This window comes from Panthera tigris, chromosome A2 (assembly GCF_018350195.1).
Source record: "Panthera tigris isolate Pti1 chromosome A2, P.tigris_Pti1_mat1.1, whole genome shotgun sequence".
NCBI classification, from domain to species: Eukaryota; Metazoa; Chordata; class Mammalia; order Carnivora; family Felidae; genus Panthera; species Panthera tigris.
In genome coordinates, this window is record NC_056661.1 from 64,924,224 (window position 1) to 64,950,919 (window position 26,696).

Genomic DNA, 26,696 nt, shown 5'->3' on the forward strand with positions numbered 1-26,696 from the left:
CTTTCAATATGATTAACTCCTGATCCTTACAACACCCCCTCGGAGGAGGGATCACTACCAAAACCCACTTTGTGAGGTGGAGGGAGGGTACTAACGTGCCCGCAGGGACACAGCTAGTCGTAGGGTAAAGCTGGGATTCAAACAGTCACTTAATGGCAAAGGCCGTGCCCGTAATCCCTGCACCGCGTGTGGCCCCGGGGCTCGCGAAACCCGTGACCCCGAGCACAGAGCCAACGCTGAGGCCCCAGTGACTCACTGTCTCCTTCCCCCGGACTCCCTGCAAAGTCGCTCTCTCTGGACCCTTTCCTGCAGCTACAACTGAGTTCCTGGCCGAGAGGAACGTTGCGGCCCCTGAGCCTCCGCCAACAGCGAAATCCTCCTTGAGTCTGAAATCACACATCAGAGCACGACCATCACGTCGTGTTCTCGCCTCTAGTCTGTGCCACATGGCTCTCTGCAGCAGAGCACTGGCCGATAGTTTTGCTTACTAGTTCTCAGAAGCGGCAGGTATTTTGAAGGGCATCACAAGCCACATTTTACAACTTCCAGAAGCAGTAGAAGATATTTGAGTGCACCTGTGGCTGCTTGTTCAATAAGTCAACACCTTGCCCACTGCATGGTCAGAATAGACTATCATATTGAACCAGATCGAATAGGGTTGTAGGTTGGCCTTATAAATTACTTCTTTTTGTTAAATTTGTTTAAATGTTTATTTTTCAGAGAGAGAGAGAGAGAAAGCAGGGGAGGGGCAGAGGGAAAGAAAGAGAGAGGGAGACACGGAACCTGAAGCAGGCTCCAGGCTCTGAGCTGTCAGCGCAGAGCCCGACGCGGGGCTCAAACCCACAAACCGTGAGATCGTGACCTGAGCCGAAGTCGGACACTTCACCGACTGAGCCACCCAGGTGCCCTTGTACATTACTTCTTGATCTGAAATGCATTAAGATCTTATTTCCTTCCTAAATGTTTCCCCACAGTGCTAACATTTATCCTGTCATGAGACCCTTGCCCAGGACCCATGCAGACTGAAAAATGGCTGTAAACGTCCGGTGTATTTTGAGAAGACCGGCCGTAGGACTGGGAAGATTCTCAACCGCCATCATAAGGAAGTCTAATTTCTGACGATCTCGGAATGTGTTTGGACGCCGTCTGCTGCAATGAACCCCAGCAATGAGAAATGGAACGTCACCTCCTCGCGAGAACATGTCACTGACAGCAGAGCACTTTTCAACAGTGATCTTCTTAAAGATAAAGAGCACGACCTACCTCGACTCCATTCAGAAGATGCCGGAACTCAGGGCAGATGAAGGAGCTGCCTGCGTAGGCAGCGTCGATGTGCAGCCACATGTCCTCCTTGTTACCTGAAATCCAGAGGTGACCTGTGAGTTCCTGATGGATGCCCTCCTCACGGGGGCCTGATAACTTGCTGCATACGGTCTATCAACAGCATTTGCTGGCCCGATGGTGGACCCTAACTGGCTCCTTGAGTCTGAAGGCAACGAAACTGAAGGTGGCTGACCCCAGACTGTGGCAGAGCACAGACAAGGAGCTCAGTGAATGTGTGGACTTGAAGGAAGGAAAATGGGATCCCCCGCCCTGCTTGACTTGAAGGTGGATGCTCATGGTCTAAGGGCTCAGCCCGCCCTACCCCTTGGGGCTCCTGTTTCGCAGTCACACCGCCTTTCTCTGTCTTCCGCCATTTCACCCACTGGGAATGTGCTCCCCATTCTCCTGGATTAGCGGTCCTAAAGTCTTCCCCCACAAAGTCTTGGGGGATCAGCAGGGTGTGCGGCCCCAGTGACCTCCCGCCCCCCCATTCCATCCCCCCGTAAAGCATACTCGCTTATTTTAGGCCATCCGCAACCACCCCAGGCCCCTTTGGGATGTGATTTCTGCTTTCCAACCACACCAGAATAGCCTGGCCGGAAGGGACCACGTCTGACTTTACAGGTGGAATAGCATCCTGATTAAATTTGCTCCCTCAGTTGGGACTGTCTGGGTTCAACCCCTGCCTCCAACGACCCAGCAGCTCTATGGCCTTACGTCCTTTCAAACTCAGCCCCCTCCCAGGCAAACGGGTATAAAAATCACACCTGGAACGTCAGGGAGAGACAAGATACCGCCTGTAACTGCCTATTACCACACCTAGTTCGGGGTCGTGAGAAATAAGGGTGATCATCGCGATGAGTCCCTCCGTGGGTGCTGGGCACGTAGCACATCACGAGACACGTAACCACGAAAGGTTGGGGCGTCTTGGTGGGGAGGAGGCGCCCTGCCCGTATTGGGTCAAGACACCACCTGCGGGGCTCAGTCAGCCCCTGCCAAATGCATCTGTGCCGACTGATAGGTGCAAGGCTCGCTTTCTCATGCGTGATGCTCGCTAATCACACCCGATGCCGTGAGGAGGGACAGGTGGCTCTGAGCTCTGCTGACACAAGTTCTCAGAGGCGTTTCAAAGCCTTGATTCCATCTGAGCTTCAGGATTGGAGGGATCAAAGCACTCGGTTGGATCCAGACCAAATGCGCTCCAAGGACACGCGATAGTGCCACCGAGGGTCACGGTGAGGGTGAGCTCTGTGTACCCGGAGGCACGTCTCACAGGCGAAGGGCGTGTGGGCTGGTCCCTTTGTGGAGCCGTCTCCCTGGCACCACAGGGCCCCACGTGGATGTGGCCGGGAGCCAGTGAGAGCACAGAGCCTCAGGACAATGTGGGATTTCTGCTTGGAAACCACCGCTCAGCCAGTCTGGAACACAACAGTGCTCCCGTTGCTTATTGTGCGACTGCTGTGGCTCCGTAGGCTGTGGGCAGGTGGAAACTTCAGAGGCTCTTATAGGACAGACATGAAATCTCACATCCACTCTGTGCTCTCCAGGGGGCCGTTTGCGCTGGTCAGGAAACTTCGTTCTCTGTTAGAGGCCCCTCGGGGGACTTTGAGACTCCCATGTGTCTCCGTTCAGAACCGTCGAGGGAAGAGGTGAGGCAGGGCAGGACCCCAAGGCCTGAACAGGCAGCCAAGTCAGGAAGGACACGAGCCATGAGGGTAGGAGGTGGGGACCAGGTTCCAGCAGCAAGAGAAAGGGCTCTCTTTTCTTCCACTTCTCCATCACCCTTGTGAGAGGACCGTTTGGTAAGAGTAGAAACCGCAAGTCATGGGGCGCCCGGGTGACTCAGTCAGTTAAGCGTCCAACTCTTGATTTTGGCTCAGGTCATGATCTCACGGTTCACGGGGTTCGAGCCCCACAATGGGCTCTGCGCTGACAGCAAGGAGCCTGCTTGGGATCTTTCCCTCGCGCTCTGCCTCTCTTTCTCTTTCTCCCACTCTCAAAAACAAATAAACATTAAAAAAAAAAAAAAAAAGGAAGGCAAAAAGAAACCACAACCCTTCCAATGTGAGCTGGGTCAGCTCCAGGACAGACAGAGAGGAAGTTCGGCCCAAGCCCTCAGGAAGGGGCCAGGATGATGCCAGCCCCCAGGACTCTGCCACTCCGGAATGTATCAGAGACCCAGAGGGGGGCAGTGGGAGGGAAAGACGGGGTCCTCGGAAGGGCAGGGACAGGGGTCCTCCAGGGGAAGGTGCACAGCAGGGACTTAACTTTAGTCCAGAAGAGCTCTTGGCTCCAGAGAGGCGACCGCTAGCCGTGGAGGGCCCTGCCTGATAGGAGTCCTTTCCCACCTGGGTCTTTGGTCCCCTGATGGTGCGACAGTGTGACTGATGATGGGGGCCTTGGGCCATGTGAGTTCTGACTTCTGCAGGAACGAGTGATGGCAGGTGTTAGCTGGACCTCCAGCAGGAGCTGGAGACTGAGGGTCGACCAGGTGGGCAGCGAGTGACTGAGCCCCAAGAAAACTCCATTGGTGCGGGCTGGGCCAGCTTCCTTGGTGGAGGGGGGGGGTCTCACTCTATGTGTACAGTCATCATACCTGGGGAAGCCAGCCACCCAAACCTCACGGGAGAGGACAAGGGTTTGGGCGCCCCCCACACTGTGCCCCACACCCCTCCTGCCTGCAATAAACCGTGGCCATGAGATGCTTGCAGAGGATTCTGTGAGTCTTCCCGGAGGGTTAGTGAACCTGAGGGTGGTCTCGGAGGCACGAGGATCCCTCTGTCCCTGTAGTCGGCACAAAACTCCCACAGAAGGAACTCGCAGGTGCCCAAGAAAAGGGGAGTTCCAGGTGGGTTTCTCTTCTGTCCACGGGGAGGCAAAGAGCCAAGAGCACCAGCTCTCCATCCGTGTCTTGTATGGGACCGCTGGCAGCGATCTGGTGCCTCCAGATAACATGGGTATCTCTAGAGGCCAGGTGGTCACAGACCCCGAGGCCAGGCCGTGGGGGCCGCCTGTCACAGGCCAAGGTCCACCCAGCACCCAAGCGAGCTGAACCTTGGCCGGGAGATTGTGGACACCCTCGGAAGGGAAGGTTCAGGCTTCCCACCCCTCGAGTCCCCGCCGCCCGCGTGTTTCCTCATGAGGCTTCCCTACACTGTACCAGCTGGACCATCCTCTGCCTGGGCAGGTGGGCAGGTGGCCAGCCTGGAGCTCAGGGCCTGTGGGGCCATGTGGGCTCTGCCCTGCCGAACCCCTCAATCCCCGAAATCCAAGAGCCCCGGGGAGACATCAGCCGGCCCCCGTGCAGGACGTCCAGTTCCCAGCCTGACATCTGAGTCAGAGGCGTGCACGGCGGCTTGGCCCGGTTCACAAGGGTTTGCAGCTCACGAGGCCCATGCCCTGGCCACGGGCATGAGCCAGTAGGTCAAGTCCCTCCTCTGAGTCCGGGCTCTGCACCAATGTGGTGGTGAAAAATCACATGTGGTGGAGAAAAATCCTGTGGGAACAGGCACTCCCGTGCCAGCCACCCCTCAGCACGGACGGTCCCCAGCACACCTGCTACCCTGGGTCTCACCCAATTCCTGGGCACAAGCGCTCCCTCTAAAGAGCCCTGTGAGGGAAACCCGGATGCTTGACGATGACAAGTGTTGCTTCCTCGACCCCCGTACAGACGGGGGGACAAAGCTTGGAACTGAGGGCCCACGGCCTGAAGCCGTGCCCATCACCACTGCCACCAGCTGTGCGAGTGTGGGCACAGGGGGGTCCCGTGAGGAGAGGCGGGGTCATGCAGACGGGGCCGGGGGCCAGTGCCCACAGGTGGAGTGCTGTCTAGCATAAGCCACCAAGACGTGATCGTGATCAGGGGCCTTGAACAGCCTCCATGTGAGCCCAGACCGCTTGGATGATCAGCTCCGCCGTCCTGGGGCAGGCGGCGGCTGCCCCAGAGCCACAGGAGTGGGGGGGCCATGCCCCGAGGATGGGGGAGGGGTCATGAGCCCGTGCCCCTGCCCAAGAGAAGGTCTCCATCACCTGACCGCCCACTCCTGGGCCTGCTGCGTGCCCAGAGCCGCATGTGTAAGGGGAACCTTTAGAAACAGAGCCCTTACTCACGTTCTATCTTTCGGAGTCTCTGAAATGTCATCCCCAGGAGACCACCTGTGTGCTGAAGGTGGGGGGGGGGAAGGAGAGCGGCCCCGAAGAGCACAGGCAGCAGATTCTTCTCCAGAGAAATCCAGGGTTTTGGTGTTGATTTGCTTACACACATTAGGTCATTTGCTTCACACTTCCAGTCATTCCAGAAGAAGACACGTCGGACTTACCTGAAAGCCTTAACTGAAAGGTTCCCCATGAGCCTTGGGGGACTCGCTCCAAAAGTTCGAGTTTATTCCCTTGGGTGGCGTAACCTTGCAGCCCTTCCGTACGCACGGAAGGACCTTTTCTTGGAGACAGTGTGTAGGTACAGGTTCAGCCAAGCTCAGCTCTTGTCCAGTTAGGGCCACCTTCTGGGCTTGTGCACTTTAAGCTAATGAGATGTGTGCTATTGCAAATACAAGGAGAGTTCAGCAGGCGCGCCTGGGTGGCTCAGGCGGTTGAGTGTCCGACTTTGGCTCAGGTCGTGATCTCACGGTTTGTGGGTTCGAGCCCCGCGTCGGGCTCTGTGCTGAGAGCTCGGAGCCTGGAACCTGCTTCGAGTTCTATGTCTCCCCCTCTCTCTACCCCTCCCCTGCTCACACTCTGTCTCTCTCTCTTTCAAAAATAAATCAACATTAAAAAAATTTTTTTAAACATTAAAAAAAAAACAAGGAGAGTTCGGCAAACCATCGTCATATAAAGTTATTTTTATGTTCATATTACATTATATTGTAACATGCCTTGGACTCTTTAATCATATTATTCTCTCATATGACTTATGTCATTAATATTATGAAGGAGGAGAGCCCAGAGAAGGAGTTCCCCTCATATCTTCCTACACTGAGAACATTTTCCGAAAGAAACCTCCATCAGGTACTTACAGATCGGACCCACTTCTAAGAGACTGTCGAATGAGCAGCAGGACGTGGTCCCCAGCGTAGCCACCACCTGGAGAGTAAAAAGCAGACCTCTTTTTATTCCCTTTTTTTGGTCACGGTCGTAACATCCTCATGCACGACCACTGCCCCGCCCCGGTCGAGCCCAGAGCTTCGGATTCGGTGTTCGATCAGCGTCCGCTAGCTGAAGATACGAATCTGTGGATGTACCTTTAAGTCTTCGCACAGAAGCTTCCCAGCAGGTGGAGAGACATCTTCACACAGAAAACTAGGCTGCGAGGCTGGAAACAGTATTTGCACGGGACTCCCCGTGCATCCAGGAATGAAGCCCTTGGCCCCACGGACCGTGTCTCCTGTGCTCTGGTTGACCAATAAGAGCATGTATATGAACTACAGTTATGGCGAATCGTTGCTTCTGCGAATGGGAGGTGTGGAGCTCCGTCTTAGTCTGGTGCGTGTGGCAGAGTGCACGGCAGAACAGTGGGAACCTTGCTCTGACCACCCTGGAACAGCCTCGCGGGCAGCTCAGAGCCACCCCAAGAGTTTGACCCGGAGTCCTGCCCACCAGCTTTCATGCGCTCTCCTTCCTTCTAAATGGCACCACTCCGAAGGGAATTTCAACCCTCAAAGATGCAGATTTGCTCTACCTAGATTCATGAGAAAGCCCTACAGATGCTGAAAACAATTTTTAAAGGTGTGCTCCAAGAAAGCGTTGGGCACAGTTGGTCACACAAGTGGGAAATGTGGCCCCGATTCCTGTGGCCGCTCCTGGCCTCTGAGCACCTTGGAACATGGTGATAACACAGATACCGTCTGACCGGTTTCCCCACACCCACGGCTGTCTCTCTGGACCCATGAAGCTGCTGAAGCCAGGTCAGTTCGAATCTTCTTTCTTTCTTTTCTTTTTTTTTTAAGTTTATTTATTTTGAGAGAGAGAGAGAGAGCGCCAGCAGGGGAGAGGCAGAGAGAGAGGGAGAGAGAGGGAGAGAGAGAGAATCCCAAGCAGGCTTTGCACTGTCAGTGGGGCTCAAACTCATGAACCACGAGATCATGACCTGAGCCAAAGTCAGACACCCAACCGACTGAGCCACCCAGGCACCCTCTGCATCTTATTTCTTTGTATTGCTAGGAGTTTGCACTTTGCTGAACATGGAATAGGAACCGATCACTTGCCAAGTGAATGAAAAGCACGTTGTGTTTATGACACCAAAGGGCCTAATTGATTTACGACGCCAGCGCCATCTGGACGATGAAATTTCTCCCTCGGTGTGACAAGAGTGCGAATTTTCATTCAATCTGATTTGAGAATCCAACTCAGCTCTTTCCCGAGCCCCCAGGAATACCCCGGCGGTGCCACGGGCCCTGAGAACAGACGTAAAGACACAAAGGGCAGAAACCCGCACAAACTAGTAAACCTGAGAACCTGGTCGGAGGCCCTTCTGGTTTCATTTCACTGAGGGCCACCTGCACTTGACCTGAGAACCCAATTTGCCAGAGAAAATCAAAGCGCTCCTGCCAAGGAGGCATTGTACCTGCCCCAAGGATGGTTCAGCTGACAAGTCCTGGCTCGCTGCTCACACTGTCACCTGGGCCAAACAGTAGCTGCCTGGGGACCAGAGTTGTCCTCTGCCCAGCGGCAGGGAGTGATTCCAAAGCAGGCCCTGGCCAGACTCTGGCAGGACTCACCTCAGCAATGGATTTGGGCCCCTGAGAGGGAACAGAGTGTTTCAAGTGCTCTATTATTATTCAGGGGCGGTGAAGCCAACAGATTGGGAACCTAGTACCGTTGGCAGGATAGCTTGTCTTCCGTGCCGTTCCCAAGAGGCGGGGCCATGCTGTGCCATGCAGGGCCACACGGGGAAGGTACAGGACCATCAGGAGGCACAGGGAGAGGGGCAGCATGGACGGGAACCTTTCCTGCGGTTCCCACAGGAAGAAGCAGGTGAGGCAGGGTGAGTGGGTGGAGGGTTGGTTGTTTTGATCAATTTCAATGGGCCCCAAGGCAAAGGGGGCTGTCCCTAGCTGTCCCTAGTGTCCCTGGCTCTGGGGTGATGAGGGCGGGGGGTAGAGGCCTGGAGAGGAAGAGCCCCATAGAGGAAATGGATTGGGGTGTGGGCTCTGGGTTGGTTAGTTTGGTGAAAGGCAACCCATTACCATCTCCAGGAATTGGCTAGTCCTGGGAGGGGCTGTCCCTGCAGGGTGAGCAAGGTCCTTAAGGTGTCAAAGCCTCAGACATACAGAAAACAAAAATGCACGATGAATACACCGACATTTAAGCCATGCACTTGGGGCAAAAACACCTGGGTTGGAGGCCCACCTCTGCCTCTCACCTGCAGCCAGCCGGACTTCTGTTTGCCCACTTACAGCACAAAGGCATCGGGGGTGGGCCTGCCCAGCCTACAAGGTCCCACTGGGTCTAGATGCACCACATCGTGGTGCCTCAGCCCCCTTCCTTCCCACCGCCGCACGCGCCCCCTCGTCACCCACCCTCCGCGTCGCCTCATTTTCACGAGATGACTCATTTAATGGGACTTCAGGTCAGCGTGCTCTTTTCCCCTTGTATTTGCATTTGCTTCCTGATTTAAAACTGAAGACCAAAATGCTTCATCTAAGGCACCCAGTTTGGCAGATAGAACCCGAGACGCTTAAAAGGCTTCGTGTCGCTAAAGGAATAGCAAACAATTATACAGGTTAAAAAAAAAAAAAACCACAGAACGGCTCAACCATCCTGCTATTGTGTGTCACGTATTTTTCTCAATCTTAACCATCTCTTAGGAACGACCTGTCTCTTGTTCAGCAGTGCCTTCAGTTTCATCTGGTTTTCCACAAATTCTAATCGAAATAAATGCAATCACTTGTGTTTTTAAGATGACATATACGGGGGGCGCCTGGGTGGCTCAGCGGTTAAGCGTCCGACTTTAGCTCAGGTCATGATCTCACGGTTCATGGGTTCAAGCCCCGCATCAGGCTCTGTGCTGACAGCTCAGAGCCTGGAGCCTGCTTTGGATTCTGTGTCTCCTTCTCTCTGCCCTCCCCTGCTTGCGCTCTCTCCCTCTCTCCCTCTTGAAAATAAATAAACATTAAAAAACATTTTTTTTAAAAAAGACAACATATATGGTAAATATCCCCTTGTGAGAATTATTTTCTATCTGTGACCATTTGCACAGGAGAGTGTCTGAGATGATATCCACCAAATATTAATGGTGCTTGTCTCTTAAACTTTTTCTTTAATGTTTATTTATTTTTTTCGAGAGAGACAGAGTGCGAGCAGAGGAGGGGCAGAGAGAGAGAGAGAGGGAGACACAGAATCGGAAGCAGACTCCAGGCTCCGAGCTGTCAGCACAGAGCCCAATATGGGGCTCGAACCCACAAACCATGAGATCCCGACCTGAGCTGAAGTTGGACGCTTAATCGACTCAGCGCCCCCCCCCCAGGCACCCCAATAGTGCTTGTGTCTTAAGATGCGATTTTGGGTCCCATAAGGTAAACCTTCATTCTTGATGTTTTTGTCCTGAGTATGGAGCGTTTCTGTAAAAAAAAACAAAACAATAAAATCCTGCTTCGTCTTGGACGCGACCTCAGTTGGGAGGCAAGCGGGTGGGTGTGCTGAGCACTGACTAGGCCCGGCCTGGGGCTCTGCAGAGTATACACAGGGGCCTCAAGAGCTGCAGGAGCCGGGTAGGTCTACGATCTGTACTTTACAGTTGGCTTAAGTGAGTCCTTGCCAGGGGATCGTGGACACACAGAGGGGCGGGAACAGATCAGCATTATGAACCCCGGTGTGATGAACTCTCGTTGTCCTGCCAGCTACAGAAAGAGCCTGGCGCCCTGAGCCGGGCCGGGCCCCCCCTGCCCCCCGCTGACCCAGCCCGTGGACGGGCAGTGAGGACCGGGCTGGCGGGTGGCAGGGCCTGGCCTGCTGTGTTCTAGATGGCTACGGTCAGCTCGTCCTAATTCCCAGAAGCCCAGCACCTGCTCCACTCCGGGGTCTGATTACCCCGGCTCAGCTCAGTGACGCTAACCTGATTTGGGCTGTGCCTCGGTGCCATAATCACATTTGTGCAGGGGGAGGGAGGGCAGGGACAGTGCAGGCACCCCTCCCCTGAGAGCCCGCAGTGGTTCTGCGGCCCCAGGCGCACGTCCCCTTCGGGGGCAGACCTGCCTCCCTGCCCTCGTTGCCGTGGCTCTGACACGCACTGGGGGCACAGCCCTCTGCCCATGGCCGGACCTTGTCAAGTCGGCTCTAAGGACCGCAAACCCCCACAGGGAAGAAAGGGAGACTGTTACAAGCCCCACGCAAGTCCGTGGATCGGCCCCGGTGCAGACCTGCCAAACGTGCCCGTGCTCTCAGCAGAGGTCCCCGGATCCTGAGACGTCTGCAGTCACTTCGCAAATGTACGGAAGGCGTTGGGTCTGCATCTCAGAATTATGCACGTGGTTGTTATTCAGAATTGTGACCCACCGGATGGACGGCTTCAACGGAACAACCGGGCGATACGTCCAAGTCCAAGCTGCAGCCCTTCTAGATCTCTCTCTGGCTTCGGGGTCCCTTGGTTGAGGGATCCGTTTAAGATACCAAACCTACCGCAGGTCCTCGAGCCTCCTGTGACCTCTCAGGCCTCTGTGCCTTTGTCGTAATCTTTTCTTCCACAAGAAGGGGACTGTGCCTGTCAGCGCTGCCTGCGTTATCCCCTAAGCACACGGCTTACCTGCGATCTCTTAGCCAAAGCGTTCGCCTGTCTCCCCTGGAGGGTTAATCACACCCTTTCCCTCTGTGTGTATAGCGCTGACCAGAGAGTGCAGAGACTGGGGAACGTGTACCTTCCCACCAAGAACCACTCCCTCGGGAAAGGGACCCACCCTTCATTGGTCCCCAAGGGGCCGGCACACGCGTGGCCTAAAGGCCCGGACCTTCGCTGGACAGAGAGGGAGGTGCCTATGGAGGAGCCCGCAAACCTGCCTGTGCTCTGAAACATGGGATCAGCCCGCGTTTGCGGCTCCTGCCAGACCGCCACAGGTGCCCTCAAACGTTAGCCGGAATCTTGGGCTCGAGAGCCAAATTCCAACATGGCGCCTCCGTCGGGTGCCCAGTCTCCCTTCAGGAAAATAAAACTGGGGTGTGTTCTTCCTGACGCTGAGTGGTCTTCCCCCAAATACTTGGATCTCCCCTTCTTACCAGGCCTCTTCCCTGAGCGTAGGCACACACTTTGGGCTCATTTCTGCACACCCGCCGTGTTCTGCACCACCTCGCCCCCTCCCCGGGGAGGCCACTGCCGTGTGTGGGGGTCGTTTTGTAGGGTAACTTTGAATTGATGCCGACTGAAGACAGTCACCCAGTCTGAGGCCTCTGTGATAACGGACAGACCACCGGAGGCCAATTCATCACCGAGCTCTGCCCACCAGGCTTCAAAGCCCACCTGAGCCTCTCTGCCACCAGAGGGGTTCTGAAAATACTCATCAGCCTGTGTCTCTCTTCAGCTAAAAACTCCCTTAGTGACTATGTGTTGCCCTTAGGGAAGGCCCGTCTTCCTCACGCTCATCCCCTCATGATCTCCTCACCACTGCCTCTGCAGCCCGCCTCCTACACCCCTCCGTACACTCCTGCCCCGGGCGGTGAAGACCCTCGCAGCTTCTGGGACCTCACATCCGTGATCTCCCCGCCCTCCTGCGGACAGCAGTGCAACACGGTGCGTGAAGCGGGAACTCTGGGATCACGTCACAGTGCAACTTTCGTGGCTCTAGCAAGTTCTGAGCCTGTCTTGCCCTTCGGTCTGCTGGATGCAATACATTCTCATCGCTATTTCCTTTCCCTGGAGTGTGTGACCCAAGCAGCCCATGAACAGCACCCCCACCCCACTCCCGCCCCGGCTCAGCCTACATCCCTCACTTTTCCAAGACTGGCTCCCATAGCAACTCTTTCCTGATCCCCGTGTTCCCATGGTGACAACGACTGGCTTGCTTGTTTCGCTGATCACGCTGCACCTTCTGCGAATGACTGTTCACTTAGCGTCTCTGTCTGACCCATAAGATCCTCAAGGGCCCCGTCATCCGCAGCCCACAGGCCCAGCATGCAGCGGTTACCCAATACACGTGAATGAATCGGCGACTATTACACATCCCATCAGGGTAAGTTGTGAAATACAACGAGTGGATGTATCCAGCACCTGCTGCTAAGACCACGACTTGGTCCACCATTTGCCTGAGAGCCCACCAACAAGGATTATAAAACGTACTCAGGGTAGCTGCCTCCTAAAATGTCCCGACAAAGGCTTCGGCCCCTCTGAAATGCCTCCAAAGGATGCCTTGTTGCAAAGTCCTCGCAAAGTCACGGGCACAGAGCGGTGGCCAAAGTGAAATGCTATGCTGCCTTCCGAAATCCCACCACTGAATTATGAACGCATGTTCTGATCTCCCTTCCTTGGTGCAGAATCACGAATATGTGATGAATACATGTGTGTTCGGGACAACATCCTGTAGAGCATATTCAAATAAGGACAATACAAATTTTTTTTTCTCACGATTCCCGAGGGAAGACCACAAAATTCTATATGAAATAAGATGAAACTCAGTCTTTCCCTACCTCTCGTCCCTAAAACATTCTGGATCATTGTATCACTCCATAGACCTATCTGGATTTCCATCAAAGATGAAGAAAAAAAGCACTAAGAGAAATTAGAGCTTTTGACATTGGTGAGGAAATGGGTGAGGGGGATCTTATCATTCAGTACACCATTGGTTTTTGGTATTGCCATTATAAGTCACACAGAATTAACTAATCACGAAGCCAGGTACATATAAGACTGTAATTAAAATGTAAATTCTAGGGGCGCCTGGGTGGCTCAGTGGGTTAAGTGGCCGACTTCGGCTCAGGTCATGATCTCGCGGTCCGTGGGTTCGAGCCCCGCGTCGGGCTCTGGGCTGACAGCTCAGAGCCTGGAGCCTGTTTCAGATTCTGTGTCTCCCTCTCTCTGACCTCCCCCGTTCGTGCTCTGTCTCTCTCTGTCTCAAAAAAATAAATAAACGTTAAAAAAAATTTAAGGGGCGCCTGGGTGGCTCAGTCGGTTGGGTGTCCGACTTCAGCTCAGGTCACGATCTCGCGGTCCGCGAGTTCGAGCCCCGTGTCGGGCTCTGGGCTGATGGCTCAGAGCCTGGAGCCTGCTTCCGATTCTGTGTCTCCCTCTCTCTCTGCCCCTCCCCCGTTCATGCTCTATCTCTCTCTGTCTCAAAAATAAATAAACGTTAAAAAAAAAAAATTAAAAAAAAATGTAAATTCTAGTGTAAGTAAAGGCTCACATCCTAATGAAGGAGCACATAAATGGGCAAAAGGGAGCAGGGAACATTTTGGATAAATAATACATCATCTGCCTCCCACTAATATCCCTGCCATTAGCGAATCGTGTTGGAATAACTGGACATTCAAAGCCCAAAACACAACTGCATCTGGCCACCGACCTTACCCCCCTCACAAAAACTAACTCAAAGTGGATCACAGACCTAAATGTAAAATGTAAAATGCCTAAATGATGACACGGGAGAAAACCTACATCCTCTTGGGTGCGGCGATGAATTTGTGGCCACCACACCAAAGGCAGGATCCAAGAAAGAAAACATTGATGAGACAGACTTGAGGAAAATCAGAAACTCCTGCTCCACAAAAGACATTGCAGAGAATGAAAAGCTACCCATTGGGAGAATATATTTGCCAAACGCATCTCTTGATAAAGGACTGGTATCCAAATTATAAAAGGAAGTCCTCAAACCCAACAAGAAAATAAACAACCCAACTAACACAGGGGCGAAAGATCGGAACTGACACCTCACCAAAGAAGATATTCAAACGTCAGATAAGCATATGACAAAATCTTCTACGGGGTACGTCGGTAGGGAGTCTGAAATGAAAACAACTTTCAGATACCAACAGCCACCTATGGGAACGGCTAAAATTGAAAACACCGACAACACCAAATGCTGGTGCGGATGTGGCAAAACAGTAACTCTGATTTCATGGCTCGTAGAAATGCAAAATGGTACAGCTGCTTTGGAAGAGTCTGGCAGTTTCTCATAAAAACCAAATGTTCTCTTACCATACGACCAAGCAATTATGTGCGTTCCTGTTCATTTACCCAGATGAGTTGAAAACTGTGTCCACACAAAAACCTGCACTTGATGCTCATAGCACTCTTCAAATAATTACCGAAATTCGGAAGCAACCGAGATGTCTGTGATATTGTCATTTATAATAAGAAATATATATATATTTGGTCTTTGTCCCCATTTCCGGCACAGAGCTCCTAAAACCCTTGGAACTGAATAAGCCAGGAAGTCCATAAAGGCGTCTTTTGTCATGTTAATGAGAAGCGGCTAGGTCACCTAAGGATGCTGGCTGGCTCTCAAGGGAACCAATCCTGTTACTGGAGCATTGGAACTGTTAAGTCCCAACCCTGACCTCTAGGGAGGGGAGGGCGTTGAAGATTGAGTTCAATCACCAATGATCCGTGATTCAACCCGTCATGCCTATGTAATGAAGCCTCTATAACACCCCAAAAGCGGGTTGGTAGAACCTGAGGGCCAGTGAACAGGTGGAGACTTGGGGACAGTGGGACCAGGAGAGGACATGGAAGTTCCACGCCCCTTCCCCAGATCTTGCCCCCCCCCACGTTTCCTCCACCTGGTCCTTCCTGAGTTTTATCTTTCTCTAACGAACCAGTGATTTAGCAAGTAAGATGTCTGAGTTCTGTGAGCTGCTCTAACAAATTAATCAAACCCAAGGGAGGGGGTCGCTGGAATTTCTGATCTATAGCAGTTGGTCAGGTGACAGGTGACAACCTGGAGTTACAACTGGCAACTGAAGTGAGGCAGTCTTGTAAGACTGTGGGATCGAATAGTCCACTATCCAGGTAGATAGTATCAGATCGAGGTAATTGTTCAATGGTACTGGAAAACCTCTGAGTCAGAGGTGGGTGCGGGATATTAATGTCCTTCAATAGGTACATCCAAACAATGAGATACTATTTGGTGATTTAAAAAAAAAAAGAGAGAGCTGGGGCTCCTGGGTGGCTCAGTCGGTTGAGCGTCCGACTTCGGCTCAGGTCATGATCTCACGGTTCATGGGTTCGAGCCCCACGTCGGGCTCTGCGCTGACAGCTCGGAGACTGGAGCCTGCTTCTAATTCTGTGTCTCCCTCTCTCTGCCCCTGCCCTGCTCACGCTCTGTCTCTCTTTGTGTCTCAAAAATGAATAAACGTTAAATTTTTTAAAAATTAATCCATCCAATTAAACATGGGCAAAGGACATGAAGACACATTTCACTGCCAAGGCCATATGGGTGGCAAAGAAACACACCGAAAGATGTTCGACATCATTAGTCATCAGGGAAATGCAAACGATGATATCCCTACTGTCCTACCAAAACACCTAGAATTTAAAAATGGTGAATAACAAATGCTGTTGAGGACGCACAGCCTTAATTCCTCACACATCATTGGTAGAGGCATAAAATGGTACAGCCTCTCTGGAAAACAGTTTGACAGTTTCTTGAAAAGGTAAATAAACTCACAGCTAGCATATCACACTCAATTGCGTTCTTGGGAATTTTTGCCAGAGAAATGAAAACATACGTTCACCCAAATACCTATGTGTGAATGGTCACGGAAGCTTTATTTTCAGTTTTGTGTTTTTGGACTCTTTATGTGCAATCACCCAACCCTGGAAACAACTCTGATGTCCTCAGTAGGTAAATGGTTAAACAGGCTGGGTTACCAAGAAGGTGGTGCCAAACTGCTGTTGTGAGTCAGTAAAAATAACCGTGTATCGATTCATGCCACACTCTGGACAGACCTCAAGGTCATTATGCCGAGTGAGAAAAGCCGGCTGCAAAAGGCGACAGGCTTTGTGATTGTGTGTGTATAACACGCTCAAAGTGAGGACAGCAGGGCATTAGCGTGTGTGAAGAGGTGGGGAGGGGACATCTTTGTGGTGATGGAGAAGTTCTGCATCCTGGCTGTGGGGGTGGGGGGAGGTGACATGAACTTACACGCGTGACAATGACATAAGACTACACGCACACAATGTCAGCTTCTGGGTTCTGTTACTGCACTATCGTGTGCAAGCTGTAACAACGGGGGGAAACTGGGTGAAAGGGACGAGGGGGGTCTCTGCATATGAACCTTGTTATTTTCTCTTTAATCTACAAGTGTTCAAAATAAGAACTTAAAACCTTCCAATATTTTAAACCAAGAACATGACATATTCATGTATCAGCCAGACATAACTAGAGAAAGACTTGGTGAACGATAAATAGGGGTAAATTGTACATAGGGATTGAGCATAGGGATTTTAAGAATGGAGGGAAGCAGGGGGCGCCTGGGTGGCTCAGTCGGTTGAGCATCCGACTTTGGCTCAGGTCATGATCTCGCAGTTGACGAGTTCAAGCCCCGAGTCAGGGTCTGTGCTGACAGCTCAGAGCCTGGAGCCTGCTTTGGATTCTGTGTCTCCCTCTCTTTCTCTGCCCCTCCCCCACTCATGCTCTGTCTCTCTCGGTCTCAAAAATAAATAAACATTAAAAAAAATTAAAAACAAAAAAGAATGGGTGGCAGGTATACAGAAGAGCATCAGAGGTCATGGGCGCTGGGAGGGACAACCCAACACCTGTGCAGAGTCCCAGAAGGGGAGGGAAGAATGTGCAGAAGCAAACTTTGGAGAGATTATGCGTAAGAATTTCCCTACACTGAGGACAAGTGACAAATTACAGATTCTGGAAGCTCTGTGAAACCCAAGGAGAATAAGCACGAAGAAGCAATCAACTTTCATCCTAGTAGAGCTGCCTAGACGCAAAGACAGAAGGCAAATACTGCAAGCAATCAGAGGGTGAAAGAAGTCACATTGCCACATTACCTCTAAAAGTCACAGTGAGACTGATGAGTGACATCCCACCAGAGGTGATGGGAGAAGGATGCCAATGGGCTTATGCATTTAATCTGCCAAAGGAAGAGAACGTCTAGCCTGGAACTCTAGACCCAGCAAAAATATTGAAAGGGGAAGGCAAAATAAAGACATTTTCAGAGAAACAAGAACAGAGGGAATTGTATCAAAATAGGAAAGAAATTATAAAGATAGTTTTTCAGACAGAAAAAAAATGATTCCAGGTGAAAATAAGAAAACATAGGAAAGAAAGATCAATGGCAGGGCACCTGGGTGGCTCAGTCGATTGGGTGTCCGACTTCAGCTCAGGTCATGATCTCATGGTTTGTGGGTTTAAGCCCTGCATCAGGCTCTGTGCTGATGGCTCAGAGCCTGGATCCTGCTTCGGATTCTGTCTCTCTCTCTCTCTCTCTCTCTCTCCCTGCCCCTCCCCCCCCACACTCTATCCCTCTCTCAAAAATAAACATTAAAAATAATAATTAAAAAAAGGAAATAAGAAAAACTCAAACCATCTAACGCCTAAAAGATCTAGAAAAAGAAAAAAACAAAATGTAAAGTTAGTAGAAGGAAGGAAATAATAAAGATTAAAGTAGAAATAAATGAAATAGAGACCTCCCCCCCCCAAAAAAAAAAAAAGAAAATAGGAAAGAAAGGATCAATAAAACCAGGAGCTGGTTCTTTGAAAACATGAACAAAATTGATAACCTTTTAGCCAGACCCATAAGAAAAAAAAGAGAGAAAACCCAAATACATCATAAATTAAGGAGAAGTAACAACTATACCACAGAAATAAAAAGGATTGTATTGGAATGCTATGAAAAATGACATGCCAACAAACTGGACAACATAGAAGAAATGGGCAAATTCCTAGAAACACACAATCTTCCAAAACTCAATTAGAAGGAAATAGAAAATTTGAATAGATTGATTACTAGTAACAAAATTGAATCCGTAATCAAAAAATGCCCAACAAGTAAAAGTCAAGACCAGATGACATCACACGTGAGTTCTACTAAACATTTAAAGGAGAGTTAATACCAGGGTGCCTCTGTGGCTCAGTTGGCTGAGCGTCCGACTTCAGCTCAGGTCATGATCTCACGGTTCATGGGTTCGAGCCCCACATCGGGCTCTGTGCTGACAGCTCAGAGCCTGGATCTTGCTTCAGATTCTGTCTCTCCCTCTCTCCCTGCCCCTGCCCCATGCTGTCTCTCTCCAAAAATGAATAAACATTAAAAAAAAAAAAAAAAAGACAAGAAAGCAGAGAAAAACCATCATATAAGAGGTGGACCAGATAAACAGCTATGCACTTCAGTGTGCCAACAATTACTTTAAGTAAATGGGCAAATTTGAGAAAAATTATCATGTTGGACTTATAAACAAATGAAAAAAAAAAAAAAAAAACCGAGCAGCAACTGTAGCCTGCACACAGGAGACTCATTGTAGGTGTAAGAGAACAGGAAAGGAAAGGAAGACACTGGGAAAACGTATCCCCTGACCACTAACCCATAGAAACCGGATGTAACTGCAGTGACCTCACTGTATGCAGATTTCATAGAGATAAAGAGAGCATTTTGCGGTGACGAATGGGTCGTTCGGCGGGAAGGTTTGACGATTCTAGACGCGTGTGCAGCTGGGTACAGAAACTTCAAAATATGTCAACTACACCCGGGTCAAACATAAAACAAGCCATGGGCAGGTCTATAAGCCACAGCTGAGATGTTCCCAGTCGTCCCTAAGGAGACAAGTTGCATTGCCCTGTTTGTTACAAGATTGAAATTGATTTTGTGTCCTCACTTTCTTGGGCTTGACCTGGGAACCAACTGTTTTTCTATTTTGTCTGTTTTCCCAATGGAATGTTGTCCTTTGACTTCTCGAAAATCTGAGCCTTCTTTTAAGATTTGCTTTATAATATATACTGTATTTCCTGCCAGCGTTTGCCCTTTTGTTTTGTTTACGAGTCTTGTGGTTTTTATGAAATGAAATCTTCTCATCGTTTTATGTGGTGTATTCCATTGCCTTCGTTCTTCAAATCTGCAAGAGTGGGTTTTAATGTATTTATTTTTCCCGAGATAGGATATTCTGGTGAGTCTTAGTTAGTGATGGCATAGGTGCAGAAAAGCTTACCTTGTGTAAAAGGAATCCTTTCAGACCATCAGGGGATTGTCTGTCGGAATTTTAAAGGTAGTCTTTCCTTCTAACTAGAAGGATCTTCCTTCCGAATCTTTATATGACAAATATTTATTGTGCTTCTGCTAAGGGGCAGGGCAGGTTCAAGGAGCTGGATAAAGCGACTATTAACCAGACCCGCCCTCCGCGTAGCTCACAGTGTGGTGGGAGGAGGGAGGCAGTAACAACTATACAAATAAACGTGTATTTCATGCAAGATGGGAAAATGAAGCAGGACAGGGTGACTAAGGTGACCTCTGGCTCAGCCTATTGCAGGCTGACAGCTGCCTTGGCCGTCAGTCCCTCCTACCAGCTACGTCTGAATCTGCTCACTCCTACAGTGATTCCCGTGGAAACTCCACAAGTGGGGATCCAAGTTTGTATCAAATCATGCCTTCCGCGCCTTCCCCAGGTCACACGTTAGGTATTCAACGAGTGGTGGTTGATTCAAATCGATGAAAACAATTTTTTTTTTTTTGAGAATAAAAGCTTGTCTCGAAGATTAATTCTTAAATAAAAAAGAGTGGGCATGATTCACACGGGGTCCATAAAGTCTGTCACACCTAGATTGTTCTAACAAGTAGGAGATGCTCAGATATGTTCAAGAGGTACCTGAGGATCTTGATTTGTTTCTAAAATCTCCCCAGTTTGTTCGAAAAGCTCCCTTCCCAGAACTTCTGGTAAAAGTAACTGGGGCAGGGCCTGGGCATCAGTATACGGTAACACCACGGACTGCGCGTAACTCGTTCTGCGAATGTTCCACAAGACGAGCAAACGTTTCTAGCAAATTTTAACTTGATGAATGAGCGATGTCTTGTGATACAAGTCGTACGTGATGCCGAACGTCACATGATCACAACTGAGCTAAAGGTTTTTGAAATTCGCTTTGATATACGAGCGCTTTGGATGACGAGCGTGTTTCCGGAACGAATTATGCTCGCAAACCAAGGTGTGACCGTGTTTTCAGAGCTCCCCCGGTAACTCCAATATACAGCCAGGTTGGACACCACCAGCCTGGGGCCACGATCACGTCTTAATTGTCATCACGCGTGACGCATCAGTCCTCAGCTCTGCACGCTGCCATGGCCGCGTCGGATGCGACAACTCCAGGCTCTCGCTGTAACACTATCTATTTCTTCCCCGCTAGAAAATGCCCATCTGTACACAAGAAAACCTGGTGCTATTTGGCCAGTTACGTATTTTACCTAGAATTAGTCAGTGCTGGCTTGCAACACATCGCTTGTGATGCGTCTTGGTATCTGCTAAGAATACCGGTCTGGGTGGCCAAGGCTTTCTGTGTTTTATGGTTAACGTGGTTCACTGGGTCCATCATGCCCTCCTCACGACAGAGCACCTACCGAGGCACAGAGTGCTGTCAAGGGACAACCATACGGTGTCGCATTTAACAGGAGCAGAAACAAGGCTTGTTGGCTTAACCAGGATCCTCCAGGCTGGGTGCTCTGCTTACTTCTTTCTGAGACTAGGCAGGCGGAGGCACAAATAAATGGGAGTCACGCTCCTGGGGTGCCTCGGTGGCTCAGTCAGTTGAGCGTCCAACTGGAGCTAGGGTCATGATCTCACAGTTCATGAGTTGGAGCCCCACATCGGGCTCCGTTGTTGTCGGCACCGAACCTGCTATGGATCCTCTGTCCCCCACCCCCTCTCTGCCCCTCCCCTGCTTTCTCTCTCTCTCTCTCAAAAATGAATCAACATTAAAAAAATGTAAATGGAGTCATGCTCCAGCCTTCCTCAAGGAGCAGTCAGCTGATGATGCATGAACCGCCTATCCTGTGACCAGCATGGCACCCTGCCCCAGACCCAAGCAGGGCTCTGAGACCCCCAGGGGGCTACCCAAGAGGCATAGTTGACTTACAAAGAAAGGAATCAGGCCCTCCGCCTTGTCTCTCTCCATAGCTTCCTGCAGGGCAGAACCACGCATAGCAAACTTGCCATCGGAAGGGATGGCTTTCAGTTTCACTCCTCCAATTAATCCGGCTCTTTCCACTGAGGAGTGTGCCTGGAAAGAAAGCGGCAGAGTTAGATTCTTGCGTGCGTGTCCTGTGCGGGTGACAGAGCCCCTGGCTCTGCAGACAGCTTCCAGGGCTGCACACCGCCCCCCCCACCCCTGCACCTGATTCTGGAATCTCACTTTGCGGTTTAGTGAACGAGCAGCAAAATAAAGTCTGAGGTAGAGGTAGCACCCGGCTTCTTGTCTGGGGGTTCCTCTTACCATGGGGCTTTGGGCACCTCGGGGGCCAAGTTCAGTGCATGGTGTCTGGAGCGAAGAAGCCAACGACACAGCATCGTTCCTGGATGGTGGGTCTCAGGAGCCCCCAGGAAGGCCGGTTCTTACTGCCAGCTCCCCCTCGCTGCCCTGCGGCCCCCACCGCCACCGTCTCCTACTTGACTCCATCCTGGGGTCTGGACCTCTCCGGTATGGGGACCCAGCTCCCAGTTGGTGACAGCAGTTGCGGGATCGCAAGACCTGAGGGCCTGGGGGGACTCCAGGCCCTTCCCCCGTGACCCCAGTGGACCTCCAAGACCTCACGTGCACACTGAGAAAATAATGAACGTCCACTTCCAAACACAGTTATAAAAACGACTGACAGGTTGCATGGTATTGTTTTGATCTGATTTGACCTCCAACAAGACATTCAGATCTTGGAGACTCAGTGGGGCTTTGGACCAACACGCTCAGCCAACACACTCACCTGATCCGATGAGTAAGCCACTAGCTTGTCCATGATGGCACCCTGTGTCAGCCCGGGGGAGGCGGCCTGCAGGCGGCGGGTCACTTTGGTTCGAGCGGCCAGCAGGGCCATCAGAGTGGCCTCACTGGCACTTCCCTAGATCAAAGAAAGGGTCAAAATGAGCTTCAAAGTGCAGCAAAGAAATCAATCTCTAAACTGCTGGGAGACATTATTGTCCATACTGTTCTTAAAAGATGAGTCTGAAATTGCAAAGCTTATCCTCCTTCGCCCAGGAAAGATCGGAACAACCTGTGACAATCATTTCAGCTCTTTTTTTATTTTTTTATTTACATTTGAGAGAGAGAGAGAGAGAGAGAGAGAGAGAGAGAGACAGAGCGTGAGCCGGGAGGGGCAGAGAGAGGGAGAGGGAGACACAGAATCTGAACCAGGCTCCGGGCTCTGGGCTGTCAGCACAGAGCCTGACTCGGGGCTTGAACTCACAGACCGTGAGATCATGACCTGAGCCGAAGTCGGATGCTTAACGGACTGAGGCACCCAGATGCCCCCAGCCCGCAGGCCTTAAGATTCATTCAGCTTTATCATTCATTGCTTTGTCTATTTTATGTAACCTGTTGGCCGGCCCTTCCGAGCACTCAGCTCGCAGCAAGTGCAAGACCCACTTTGCATGCATTTTTCCATGGAGTTCTCCCAGGCTGGCCAATGAGGGCTGGTCCTACGTCCACCAGAGGAGGAGACTGGGACCCGGGGTACCGGCCACTCAGCCCAGCTGTGTTCACAACCACTCACGCAGAGAAACTTGTATTGGTTTACAAAATGTGATGCCTTTCCCTCCAGATTCAGAAATGCCCTTGGAGGTGCTCCCTCGGTTACTAATGTCACAGGGTTCGTTACGTCCTTCCCAATCCAGCACGCTGAAGCCCTCACCCCGAGTCCGCCAGAATGTAACCGTATTTGGAGATAAGGCGTCTGAAGAGGTCGTTAGGTTGAAAGGTCTGACTGGTGTCCTTATAGGTCACCAGACATTCACGCACACAGAGAAAAGGCCATGGGAGGACACGGGGAGGAGACGGCCTTCTACAAGCCAGGGAGAGAGGCATCAGGAGGAACCATCGCTCCCCACTCGCTGATGGCGACTTCCAGCCTGCGGGACTGGGACACAACAAATGTCTATTGTTAAAGCTGCTGGTCCGTGGTGTTGTGTTAGGGCGGCCCAGCGGACTAATTCAACAACTTACCCTGGCAAAGAACTAAAAGAAAGGCACAGTCTTCACTCCTTGGAGGCTGCAAGTGGGTTAAAGATAACACGGACTCAGCACCCGCCATGCTGTTCCGCAGAATTTGCAAAATAACCCTGTTTTTATTTTTATGTATTAAAAAAATTTGTTTTAATGTTTGAGAGGCAGAGAGCGTGAGTGGGGGAGAGGCAGAGAGACAGGGAGACAGAGGATCTGAAGTGGGCTCCCTGCTGACAGCAGAGAGACCGACGCGGGGCTCAAACCCACGAACTGTGAGATCATGATCTGAGCCGATGTCAGAAGCTAAGCCGACTGAGCCACCCAGGTGCCCCGGTAGAACTTTGTTTTTAAATTCGGTCATTGTCAGGTGGGAAATGGATGCTAAGAAAGAGGGGAACTAACTTCTAGCAAGTGGCAGGGGGACGGGGGCCTCCCCACATTTAGAAGCGATGCCCCCCCATCTACTGCTCATAATCTCCACCTCTTAAGTAAATCCTAGAGGAAACCAACAAATTGAACAGTATTAACATTAGAAAGGAAAAAATAAAATAAAAGAAGGTAGATCTGGGTCGACTATGAGAGATTTGTAAGATGTGAGAATTTTGCAGAGAAATACACAATAAAATAATTAGGCCAACTTCCCCCACTAACTTCGTTTTATCCTCATTTCCCTTCACTGACCCGATTTCCTGTTCTATTTTACCATTTCGATGCTTTTACTTATTCTTTTAAGCCAATTCAGATCTTCCGGGGAGACAGGTGAAGTTCGAACATAAATACATTTACTCGGAGTTTTGCCGCTCAAATGCATGGACTCAAATATACACATACAATCTTCTTAACCCGGCCTCTCGGGTGGGTTTTACATTTCTTCGGGCCATATTGTCACTATCGGTCATTTTATTGTAGTATTTTTTTAAGTTTGTTTATTTATTTTGAGAGGGGGGAGGAGGGGCAGAGAGAGAGGGAGACAGAAAATTTGAAGCAGGCTCTGTGCTGTCAGTGCAGGGCAGGACGTGGGGCTCGAACTCACGAACCGTGAGATCCTGACCTGAGCCGAAATCAACAGTCAACATGGGCTGGTGATGCTAGATCGGTAGAAGCAGGGAATCCAAGCTCCCTGAAAGCAGGCACGGGGTTTCCCGCTCCAGGGTGGGGGGTTTCCTCCTGCGCCCCACGGCGTGTGTCTCCTGGGTCCAGCATCTACTCCGCGTCCGAAGTGGACCGCGCAAAGCTTCTTGAAAGGCACGGCGCCCGGGTGCTGGAATCCATCTGCCTGGTTCTGTCTCCAACACTCGCGCGGGATCACAGCCCCCTCCCTGTGTGGCACCCTCTGCCTGAGGCCTTGAAACGCACCTTCCCCCGCAACCTCTGTTCTCCACTGAGCCACATGCTAATGAAAGGCTTTGAATCACCAACCGGATTCCTCCTGGGGTCGCCTTTCTTCTCGGTCCTTGCAAAGTCCCCCCCTCCACGCAGCCGAAAGTGATTGAACACACAAATTGCCCAACGGGAGAAATTGCCAGTGGGGAGTCCTGAGCTCAGAGGCCCATGGCAGCCACACGTTCCAGCTCCTGCCGTGGATCAGGAATTCGAGCAGATTTCTGGCCCTTTGTGGGAAGCCAACAGAGGGAGGAGTGGGCAGAAGGAGCCGGGGTTCTGTTCCGGGGCTCGGGCCGCGTAATGACACCTCTTCCCTGCAGCAGACAAAGGTTGCCATGGCAAGCCGGCTACGCGGCAGAGAGAGATGCTGTGACAGCCGACGCTGGGACCAGAAATGTCCTTTCAAGTGTCACCTCGCACACGGCGAGGCATTGGCTTTTCTTCCACAAGAGCTTTCAAACCCAATTAAGAGACCATTTTCCAGCCCAGTTTGGGCAGCTCACACGACGACTTGCCGTCTGACTCTGTTGCCTGTCACCGCACGGACATCTAGTAGCTGGGATTGTGGCTCGGGGCGGGTGGGGGGGGAGCTGGGTGCAGCCTCCCCCGCAGCCCAGCCCCACGGCTGTCACCAAGTTGGGGTGCTCCCTGGGGCCTCACAAATTACAGACAATCAACCTTGTCAGTTGCCTCCTGCTGCAAACACACACGGGTGTCTGCTTCCATTCTGCAAAACTTGGGCTCCAAAGAGGACTTGACTCCAAGGGCAGAGAGATGCTGGGATTGGGATTGCCAGGGTCTCACGGTCTTTAAAGTAGAGATCATGGAAAGACTGAACCCAGGCCAGCATGCACACCTCGGGAGACTCTGACCCAAGCAAATGGTCAGGGACGCTCCTGGGTCCAGCCCACCATTATCCTAGCCTTGTCTCTGGCGAGCTTGTGCCCTGGGACACCACACGCTCCCATTCTTGGCCCCAGCTTCCTCGCCTATGAAAAAAGTCGTCACTAAAGCCATCCACGCTCTGGGACGCCTGGGTGGCTCAGTCCTTCAAGCATCTGACTCTTGATTTCGGCTCACGGTTTGCGAGTTCGAGCCCCGCGTCGGGCTCTGTGCTGACAGCGTGGAGCCTGCTCGGGATTCTCTCTCTCCCCCTCCCTCTGCCCCTCCCCTGCTCATCTTCTCTTTCTCTCTCTCAAAAGAAGAAACGTTCAAAAAAGTAATGTCTGCAGTAAACAAAGCCAGCAACCCTCACCACCCCTTGGAGGTTGAAAAAAGATCACATGAAGCCCAAGGAATAAGTATAGGTCATAGTGGGCATTCGGCAAAAAGCTGCTATTAGTGTGAAGGGCACGCCTGAGATTATGGGGTATTTGTAAGCTTGGTGAGAAGTATCAAATTACGAGAATCATCTTGGACGGTTGAAAGGAGGAGAATGAGAAATGGCTTTGGTTGTAAGATCTGACACCCCAGAAACACTCTTTATTTTTGTTTTATTTTGATTTTTTGGTGGAGCGTGAATCCTGAATCTGGACAGGAGGCAGCCCCAGGAGGAAGCTGATAATCTTTTTAGAATATTGTCGCCCCTTGACCTAAAAGAGTATTTTCTGATGTGTTATTGATAAAGGGAACGATTTGATACAATGTAAGTCGTGTACAGTATTATTATTTTGTTAAGTTTGTTAAGTTTGAGAGAGACAGAGACAGAGGGAGTGGGGGAGGGGCAGAGAGAGAGAGAGAGAGAGAGAGAGAGAGAGGAGAACCCCAAGCAGGCTTTGTGCTGTCAGCACAAAGCCCGACTTCTGCTCAGGTCATGATCTCACCGTCTGTGAGTTCGAGCCCCGCGTCGGGCTCGGTGCTGACAGCTCAGAGCCTGGAGCCTGTTTCAGATTCTGTGTCTCCCTCTCTCTCTGCCCCTCCCCCGCTCATGCT

General features: G+C 51.2%; 1 protein-coding gene across 1 annotated transcript in view; it reads right to left on the reverse strand.

The window, feature by feature from the left end:
- DDC (dopa decarboxylase) overlaps positions 1 to 26,696 on the reverse strand; it is a 65,453-nt gene that overhangs the window by 31,932 nt on the left and 6,825 nt on the right. Inside the window, exons 4-7 of the mRNA XM_007094768.3 lie at positions 22,147 to 22,281; positions 21,309 to 21,452; positions 6,336 to 6,402; positions 1,264 to 1,358 (exon numbers count right to left, since the gene is read on the reverse strand). Coding sequence (XP_007094830.2) covers positions 1,264 to 1,358; positions 6,336 to 6,402; positions 21,309 to 21,452; positions 22,147 to 22,281 — 441 coding nt within the window. The remainder of the gene's footprint in view (positions 1 to 1,263; positions 1,359 to 6,335; positions 6,403 to 21,308; positions 21,453 to 22,146; positions 22,282 to 26,696) is intronic.